The sequence below is a fragment of the Sinocyclocheilus rhinocerous genome, unplaced genomic scaffold (genome assembly GCF_001515625.1).
Source record: "Sinocyclocheilus rhinocerous isolate Xijiao unplaced genomic scaffold, SAMN03320098_v1.1 scaffold2071, whole genome shotgun sequence".
NCBI lineage: Eukaryota > Metazoa > Chordata > Actinopteri > Cypriniformes > Cyprinidae > Sinocyclocheilus > Sinocyclocheilus rhinocerous.
In genome coordinates this window covers 136,907-147,319 of record NW_015649573.1, presented here as the reverse complement: position 1 = coordinate 147,319, position 10,413 = coordinate 136,907, and the positions used below count along the sequence as shown (strand labels likewise).

The 10,413-nt window shown below is 34.6% G+C and overlaps 1 protein-coding gene across 1 annotated transcript in view; it reads right to left on the bottom strand.

Moving 5' to 3' along the window:
* Nucleotides 1–10,413, bottom strand: part of LOC107710759 (membrane-spanning 4-domains subfamily A member 12-like) — an 18,164-nt gene that overhangs the window by 7,157 nt on the left and 594 nt on the right. The window contains exon 2 of the mRNA XM_016515604.1: nucleotides 9,480–9,665. Coding sequence (XP_016371090.1) covers nucleotides 9,480–9,665 — 186 coding nt within the window. The remainder of the gene's footprint in view (nucleotides 1–9,479; nucleotides 9,666–10,413) is intronic.

The window sequence follows — 10,413 nt, the reverse complement described above, 5'->3', positions numbered from 1 at the left end:
AACGTCTCGGTTACGTATGGTAATCCTCGTTCCCTGAAGGAGGGAACGGAGACGTCACGTCCCGTCGCCACAGCTCCTGTACCACCGCTGAGCGGCCGGGTCACCGGCTCGGCTCCTCAGCGAAAACCTGAATATGCGCTGCATCTGCTGCCTACTTATACTCACGCTGTGATCAGCGGCAGCTGGATGCAATAATCGCATGCCAATGTGCATTGGCTCATTTAGTTTACAGTCGAAGTAGATTGGTCTCTCTAAGCGAGATCCCAATTCGTCGGTCATCATTTTTAATGATCTAGAATAAATGAAATGGCAAGAATATTCCCAAAACCATATATCATTAAATGCATTACCCCTAGTTCCTTTGGTTGTGCTTTGAAAAATTCTGTTAGAGTATTGTGTTTTGTTCTTCTGGCCTCCTGTCCATCAACAAAAATAACACTGTCTTTCACCTCGTGTGGATTTACTTGTATGATAACTGTAGCTTTGTCAGTAGATATGACCTTGCTGGTTTCCATTCTCTGAGAAGTTTTGTCTGAAAACAGTGCCATTCAGATTCATATAGATACATTCATTTGATTGTCTAATGGAATTTCAAGTACAAAGCAAAACTTACCAAGAGTGACACTAAAATAATTATTGATGCAAAAAAGATATATTACCTGGAATGAGATTTGTTGAGGTCTGGTAGCTCTTTTGATGTATCTTTGTGTGTGTAGACTCGGTGAAGAAGGTGGGGCTACAAAGTTTCTTCTGATTGCCACCTTCCTCTTAAAACAGGAAGGTGCATTTTACATATAGAAAAAAATGGCTATTATTATTATAAAAATGCAAAAACAATTGTACAAAAATAGACAACAATAAAATTGTTAATAATAACTGTTAATAATTTAAAATGTATTGTAATTTAAAATGTTTAAATTGTGCTGTATGTAATCAGTGACAGTGTGCTGACGTCTGTGTCTCACACCATCACACCATACTCAGCAAAGCAGAATTACGAACATTTTCTATGCTAGGTGTCGCCAATAGCTTTTGCAAGGGGGGCCACTGGACCATCACTGATTTCATTAATTATGCACAAAAAAATATTTAGAGGCAACTTTTTAGAGGTACCTTTGCTATCACTGATTACATACCTAATACATAATGATTATTTGTGGGTTTTCACTGCAAAACTACACACAAAAAATGCTCAAATATCAGTGCCGTTTATGAGAAAAGCCACAGCAAATTCAGTCATTTTGGGACACAAAAATTAAAACTAAAACTGAATAATCAGAACCTTTCAAAGAACACCAGCTCATGTGTCTATGTTCAAAACACAAACATTCAAATTATTTATAATTATTACATTTTAGGCACAAAGAGTTATGTAGTTCACAGTAGACTCATCATCGGCCCTTTGCCATAATATTAATTCCTGTTAGATTTTTGTGTTACATAGAGAATTGTGTGTTGTGCTTTGCAATAAGTGTTTTATGAAATTGAAAACTGAGTCAAAGGCCGAGAATTAGTGTATGGTTATGCAGATTTGGTGTGTGGTATTTGAGTGTCAGGTTTCAGAAATTGTGTGACAAGTAAAGATTCTGTGTGTAAGCAGTTGAGCAGTTTGGGTAATGTGAAATATTTATCTGTAAAGCCACATCAATAAAATATTCCTTTCTAGTTTTCAGTATTGGCCAAATTGTTATGACTTTCAGAACAAGCCTAAGACGTGAGCAACATGTTATGCCATATCAAAGCCATTTAGCTGATGCAGATAATTCATGAACTGGACACAAACACTTACTAATGAAGTAAGTGTGTGTGTGTGTGTGTGTGTGTGTGTGTGTGTGTGACATATTAAAGTACAGGCTTACAGCTACTGCCCCCAGATGGCTCATTTTAGATAACACAAATGTTTTTGCCTTGTTCACTGACTTAATTTAAAAAATGCTGTTCATGTACATGATGTTCCTGATGAAAGTAGGAGATCATATCATACAGTACGTAGAATATGACTTAGTGTTTATCTAATAGTTTATTTGTTCATGACTATGCACACAAGCCTTCTCCCTTTCTGCAACACACATCAATCTAAATGAGTCTGGCCTTCTTAATAAGCTCTATTGACTTGCAGACTCTCATTCATGTTTTTCCACATTTGATTAAACAGATCTATGTAAGATGTAAATAAAAGTCATTTTCTGCCGTAGGACATTATCCGTTATTCAGAGTCAGGGTACTTCTTTTTTTATTTTGATGGAGCATGTTTGATTTAGTTGTAGTTAATGTGGTCGTTACTCATGCATGAATCCAAATGACTAGTTAAGGTTAACTCCTTATTGGTTCGGTTCATGATTAGTTCCTGTCCTTACTAGTCATTAGATCTTAATTACATAAATTATTCATTTAGAATCTTCATCATTTACATCACTTATAAACAGGGGCATGTTATGCTGAGTTTTTTCACTAAAGTATATACGTTTCTGTGACTTTGCAAGGTTATTGTATAACATTCAAATACCAATTCATAATTCTCAAAATAGGTTTTTAATTTTATTTGCTCATTTGGCTGGTTAGCATGGGCAGTTAGTTCCTTCTGGTATAAATGTCGTTAAAAAATAATCTGGTCATCAACACAGAATATCATTTTATTTCACAGTTTATTTCTGAACATTGGACTATACCTTAATAGAAGAAACATACTGCATTGTGCTTGTTTTTCTGTGTGCATACATGTTTTGCTATACTTGTGAGCCAGTTTTATTAAATGTTTTCACAAATATATTTTTGTATATAATAGTAGTAGTAACCTGACTCGAAAGACTCATAAATCAGTCTTTAAAAATAATGTTGGTTGCACTTTACTTTACAGTATGTGCACTTACCTGTACTTATAGTGTTCTTAAGAAAGTATAAGGTAACTACATGGGTTAGGGTCAGGAACATGCAGAGAGTTCCTGGGGGCAGGGGCTCAAATGTAAAAAAGCGGGTATTTATATATGGAGTATTTCCAATCGAACAATTACTACAGTAAAATTATATATATGCATATTTATAAAAATAAAGTCCTTTGTGTGTTCTTGAACTTGAACTGCATACACTTCACGTAATAGGCCTGTTGGTGGCACTTGGGCTTCATTTAACCAATGGTAAACGGTATATGTCAGTATGTAAGGAGTAAATGAAACATTCCTTACAATTAATGTGAATTCTACTTTAGCAATTTCAAGAAGAAAAAAAAAACTGAAAACAAACAGTGGCTACATAGTTTTCACACTGTTCCATTTCACATTGTCCAATGAAATTAAGCTTGTTTAAGAAGCACACAATGCACAATGCGATGTCTCTGACTTACAGATATAAGTAGAAATAAACAGGTTTTGAGTCAATCGTTACTCTTTTGTACACACAATATTGACCACAATATTATTTTTGATAACTGTTGAAAGGGGGGCACTTTTGGTTAATTTTGGAAAAAGGGCAGGGGGCTTGAGCCCTCTGCACGTGCCTGGTTAGGGTTATGCTTAGGGTACGTTCAGGGCTAGTACCTAGTTATTACTCAGCGCTTCACGCGGGGGTTAACGACACCAAGCTGCGGCAGACGGACTGCTGCAAAGAGTCAGAGAGGGGCTCTATCATGCATGCTATAATTGAAATAATGAAAAAGTCATGCAGCATTTTCTCTTTAATGCAAAACAGTCAAACAGAACAGATTCACTTCACCTATACTGTACCCCAGTTTCATACTGTATCCTCAATATTAATTTGCTACTTGCCCATGAGGATTAATACCTGTAGATTTTATTGTAATGCATTGTTTTCTGTTAATTCAATTGCTTCAGTTTTAAATTCAGACTGTGCATAATGCAGCCTCATTCAAAGCACATTTACTGAACTCTTTCAGTACAGTAACAATGTTTCTCAGGTCTATTAAATATAACTCCACCCCATATAATTGCTGTTAATAGTGTTCATCGTCTGTTTTATTACGTCTTAAATTGATTTTTCCGTACATTTCTGCCATATGTACATTAATTGACAGTCACCACTGATAAGCTACCACTAAATATTTTAGAAACTTAATTTGCTGTAAAGTTGCTTTGCAATGATTTGTATCGTGAAAAGCGCTGTACAAATAAACTAAACTAAACTTGACTTGACTCAGTTATTGTAATTACTATAACCAAGTACATAGTATGTACATGTGGAACAGGACTGTAAAAAAAAGTGGTACCATAACGTCAACATGAAGTTGACATATAGTACATATAGTAGTTCTCAACTCAGGCCCTTACGGTCTATGATCCTGCATAGTTTAGCTCCAAACATGATCAACTCACCTTTGCCTGTCATTTTTTTTAAATCCCAAAGGGCTTGCTCATTTTTGTTTGATCAGGGTTATAACCAAACGTTGCAGGTCAATTTTCCAATAATTATAAAATATTCACAAATCTTCACAAGTCCTTCTGAAGCTTCAAAGTTTGAGTCCTGCTCAACATTAAACACCTGAATATGATGGTCTAGTAAGTGCATATGGCTATGTCGCAAATGTTTCTGCCCTAGCAGTCACAACATGATTAAAATTATAATTTGAAGAATGCTATATATTAAAAAGCTTTACATTAACTGACTTTCTATTAATGCAGCACATGAAATGACAACCATCAATGGTTTCATATTTTACATTACACACAGTTTAGCATTATGTGATTCATTTACAACAAAACATAAGAAAACATGTTTTTTTTTCCTATTAAGGATGTCTTTCCTATTAAGAAGCACCCAATAATTGACTTGTAGTTCCTAAACCTTTTTCATAAACAGGGCCGGTCTTTGGGCAGTGTAAAATGAACAGTTTTGGTGGGTGACTCTTAAAGGGATAGTTCACCCAAAAATGAAAATTTTATGTTTATCTGCTTACCCCCAGGGCATTCTCGACAGCCGGCGCTTGACGCGTCTTCTTCTTATTGACTTATAAGACTTATAGACTTATAAGTGCATTACCGCCACCTATCTCTCAAATGAACTATTGACACTCTATCTACAATCTCAATTAGGAGTGTCAATGGTCCATTTGAGAGATAGGTGGCGGTAATGCACTTATAAGTCTGCAATCTGTCATAAAGCAAGAAGAAGAAGAAGACGCCTCACGCACCGGCTGTTGAGAATGCGCTCAGGACAGTTCGAACATTGCAGTGAATCAGAGGTAAAAAATGATATAAATACTGTTCAGTTTCTTGCACAGACCGATCGTTTCGTGTCTTTACACATCAATGTATCGTCACGAGCCGCAGGGTTTAATTTGGTTATGTTTGTGTATGTTTTTTTCACTCTCAAAGCCGTGATTCCTATTCACTTCCATTATATGACTGACAGACTGCAACGGTTTGAGTTAAAAAATCTTCGTTTGTGTTCTACTGAAGAAACAAAGTCACCTACATCTTGGATGCCCTGGGGGTAAGCAGATAAACATAAAATTTTCATTTTTGGGTGAACTATCCCTTTAACCACATACCTGGAGGGAATATTGTATATTGAAATATATATTGGTTGTTGAGATAAAACTGACTAAATCATTCACCAAATCAGTGCCACATTGACCATTGTGAGTTTGAGTTTGCTGGTGGCTTTGCAGGCAAATGCTGAGCTAAAGATGGAGATGATGAACTGCAGAACACCAGCAATATTCCAAGGATCCCCTTGGAAAAAAAATCAACATGCCCATATATAATGTTTTCACTGGCCAACTTAATTTTATTTTGTAAATATATAAAAATTTTGATGGCTGCAAAACACTCCAAAATCGTTAGGACAGAGACATGTTTAACACTGTGTCACATCAATTTTCCTTTTAATTACAATGTTTAATCGTTTGGCAATTGAGGATACCAATTGTTAAAGTTTTGCAAGCAATTTTTTGTCCAATCTCACTTGATACAAGACTTCAGATGCTTAGCATTCTGTGATCGTCATCATCTGATTCTCCTTTTCATGAGGCCAGTCTAACACATTCACTCTGTGTGCACGAAACCACACTGTTGTAGCACGTGCAGAATGAGCCCTGCCATTGTCTTGATCTAATAACCATGGACTTCCATGGAGTTGGCCAGTTGCGGATGGCATCCACCTTCCTCTCGTCCATGAAGATGCCATGTTGACTGATGTTGTAGATGAGAAACAGGATTTTGGACTGATGTAACTGATATTTCTCTGCATTGAGGTACAGGTAGAACTCTCAGTTTCTGGAGGACCTGGAGAACCCTAACCCTAATAAAAATAAACAGTTATGTCTGATAACACTGTTCTCAGTAACTAGTGAAAATACACAACCCTGTTTTTTATATATAGAGCTATACAGACATCTAATGGTTACACCAAGGTATTACAGATGTTTTGCCCTCACAGATGTTTTTTTCCCCAGTGGCGCTAACCTGCCTCATTCAATGGATTTTAATGACTTTTGCTCAATTTGAACTTAAATACTGCATGAATTGAAAACAAAATATTAATTGTGAATATTGTTTAGTAACAGGAAATCCCTTCAAAATACCAAAGAATAAAGAAAAAAAAACATCACTGAAATGAAATATAGTACATTCATTTCATAAAAATAAAATTTTTATACAACTATATGGTTTCCGGTCTGTTTTGACCACAAACAACATGACTGTGACTCCTAAATGAACAATATCAGAAAATAGTAATAATAAAATAAAATGAAATAATTATAATAATTATGATGATGATGATGATGACTATGATAATATAAAAAAAACTGGCTTCAGTTATCAGAAACAACAATATGAGTTATTAGTTCCTTGCAACTTTTGGACAGTAGGATCTCCTCATTGTGACTCAGTATCCCTGGAAAGTAATAGACACAATATGTTAGTAAACAAGAGATTCAGACTCATTTTCAGTTTTAATTTTGTTATTATTACCAACAGTTGGGGGGCGGAGGAGGGGGATGGGGTTAATGGGCGCTTGACTGATTGCACAGACACTATTGGAAGAGAGCTAAACTGGATGATGACATCACTGAATCATCAATGAATTGACTTTAACTGAAAAAAAATGACTATTTTCTATTGTCCTCTTGCATTATTGACAAACTATTTTCCTGTTTGACACTGTAAAGCTGCTTTGACATAATCTGTATTGTATAAAGTGTTAAATAAATAAAGGTGACTTGACTTGACAGGTAAGTTCCACACACCATAACAACTTTTTATAGGCTATGTGAGGAATAACCAGGAAAAGCCCATTGTCACACTCTTCACCAGTCTAGTTGAATGAAAAAGGCTGTAGTTTACAATAAAGTATGCTGTTGTTTTTTATTAGGAGTAAATAAGTTATGTTATATGTAGCATAACTACATTTCAACATTACAAGTTTAAAGATAGTTAATTGTAAATTGAACTAGACTATAGAAGACTATTATTATATTATTATTACTATATTATGTAGTAGAATACAGTTTACATTGGACCATATTATGGTCACTTTATAATTCCTATTTATTCTGCTAGCTTTACCATTGTGGTTGTGGCTTGTTTAATGTAAATTAAAATACATGCATGGATAAATCTTACTGCCATTAATTATATAATTATAGTAATTACATCACCATTACACCACTAAAAAACATTTACCTGGTTTAGTGCCACATTGACCACTGTAGAGTCGGTGTTGCAGGTGGCTTTGCAGGCAAATCCTGAGATAAAGATGGAAATGATAAACTGGAGGATGGAGAACACCAGCAATATTCCAGTGATCCCCATATTTTTGCTCAAAAAAAAAAAAAAGGAAATTCAACATTCCCATATGAAAACAGTTTAGCGAATAATATCGCAGCAATTATACTGAGTGAATTTCTCAATATTATTACATTACTAGGAGGCATCATATGGCTTTCAAACTCTTGGAACATATCTGGTGCACAAGTCACATGGACTATTTTTTTTCTTGTTTTTTTGATACTTTAGCTGTGCTTTTATGTCATTTTGAAGGATATTTCCAGTCCATAGTCATTATAATTGTATGGAAAAGAGTGACCAGCACAATCTCTATTAGTAAAATTAGTAAGTGATGACACAATTGTCATTTTGGATTGAACTATTCATTTAACCAAATAAAACAGCAATTAAAAACTAAAAACAAATTTAAACAGATCATATTAATATATTGCAAATTGTACATTTAGTACCTTCAATTTTGAACAAATGACAGTGTCAGTATGATTGTAGTTATAGTCGTAGTTATAGGAGCATCTTCGATAGGGCATTGAAATGTGAAATGTGATCTCTATGGCCATCAGAGTAATGGCGATCGCTGCAGTTATGGCACTGATCACATTCATTCCAAGAGAGGCTTTCACCTACAGGAAGAAAGGTTGATGCTTAAAAGGTGACATATAGTTATAATAATGGTGTACACATGTAAAATGGCTTGAAAACTGAAAATGAGTCAGATGTTCTTTTAGTCCACATCCTTTTAGTGGTAAAAGGGTCTCGTGTTTCAGACTACTGTGGTAAAAGAGAGTTTATCATGGAAAGTTTTGTGGTTGCATTTTATTCTGTTTACGCAAATGTATTAGGGTGACTAAAATCTCCCTTAAGATTTTTTTTATTTTTTTTTTTTATTACTCATCCCAAAATATATGTTGATCAAAAAAATATTTATTTTTTCTTGAATACTGGAGCATCTTTTTTTTAAATATAGTTCTCATGTAAATACAAGTTACATAAAAAGCTGTTGTTCTTGTTCGTTTTAATTCAAAATTATGTAAATATTAAGGCAGCGAAATTTATGTATAGGAAAATTGTGTTGATTTTGTTGCTATTTGGTTTTTAAGAGTTTGAGAATAAAATCACAAAGTCCTTTTACCCCGTAGCCCCACTGTACCCTACTTTTCAGCACTTTATATATACATACCACACACAGATGAAGTTTTTTCTGAGCGGCAACAGACAGAGAGCCAGCACTGATGTACTGAGAAAGACACACAGGACATGTTAAAGTTCATTCTGGAAATTAGAATAAGAAGCTAGAAAGCAAAGCCGTGAAAAAGAAACTTACAATAAGGGATCCCCAGTAGGTGATGCCACTAAAGATAAAAATGGGTGGCTCATAGGTATTGATACTAGTGGTGCATACAATACCAAACAAGAAAATCACCACTCCAATCATTATCTGGACAGTCTAGACAGGGCAGATATGGATTAAATGTTTATTCATTTTTTATTTATTTATATTTTTCCATAATGGTATATCATTAATGTTTGAAAACACACACACACACACACACACACACACACAAAGGAAAGCTACAGTAATGTTTTATGCACTACAGCCTTAAAGCAATCAGAATGGCACACATATATTCACTTCAGGACATATGACAACACAGTTTTATTTTTTGTTCATTTTATCACACAAGATAATATGGCACTAAAATATTCCCAAAACAATTTAAAATTATAATTCATCATTACCCCTAGTGCCTTTGGTTGTGCTTTGAAAAACCCTTTAAGAGCAGTATTGTGGTATGCTCCTCTGGCCTGCTGTTCGTCATCACAAATAACATTATCTTGTTTCACCTGTGGATTTACTTGGATGATAACTGTAGCTTTGTCAGTTGACATGAACTTGCTGCTTTCCATTCTTGGCAAAGTTTTCACCTGCAATTAAAAGGAAAGTTCACCAAAAATAAAAATCCTATCATTGCTTACTCACTCTCAAGTTGTTCCAAATCTGTATAGGTTTCTTTCATCTGTTAACCACAAAAGAAGAATTATTTGAAGAATGATGTTAACCAAACCTTTGACAGTAGCTACTGAAAATAAAAATTATGCAAATCAATGGCTACCAGCTACTGTTTTGTTACCAACATTCTTCAAAAATCTTCTTTTGTGTTCCACAGAAGAAAGAAATGTATACACCTTTGGAACAACATGAAGGTGAGTATATGAAAGAATTTTCATTTTTGGGTAAATTATTCCTTTAAGCCTTAAGCATTAAAATTCACAAATTGTCTACTCTGAACAGTACATCTGCATTTATATTTACAGCATTGTCTTGATTGATAAAACTGTGATACTGCCAGTGTTTCTAAAACAAGAAAATTACAAAGGCTTTGTTAGATTGCACTGTCATAAAAAGTAAAGGTAGAACAAATGCACAGCTAAAAATGTTATCACTGTAATGTATACTCATATAATACCTTGATTAAACACTTAAGATAAAAGTATAGAGAAGTTTTGACAAGGATCCAAAAAAAAAAAAAAAAAATACTTACTTTCAGACCATCAAAGTTGTAGATATTTTTTCTTAATTGGAACAGATTTGGAGAAATGTAACATTATATCACATGTTCACCAATGGCTCCTCTGCAGTGAATGGGTGCCGTCAGAATGAGAGTCCAAACAG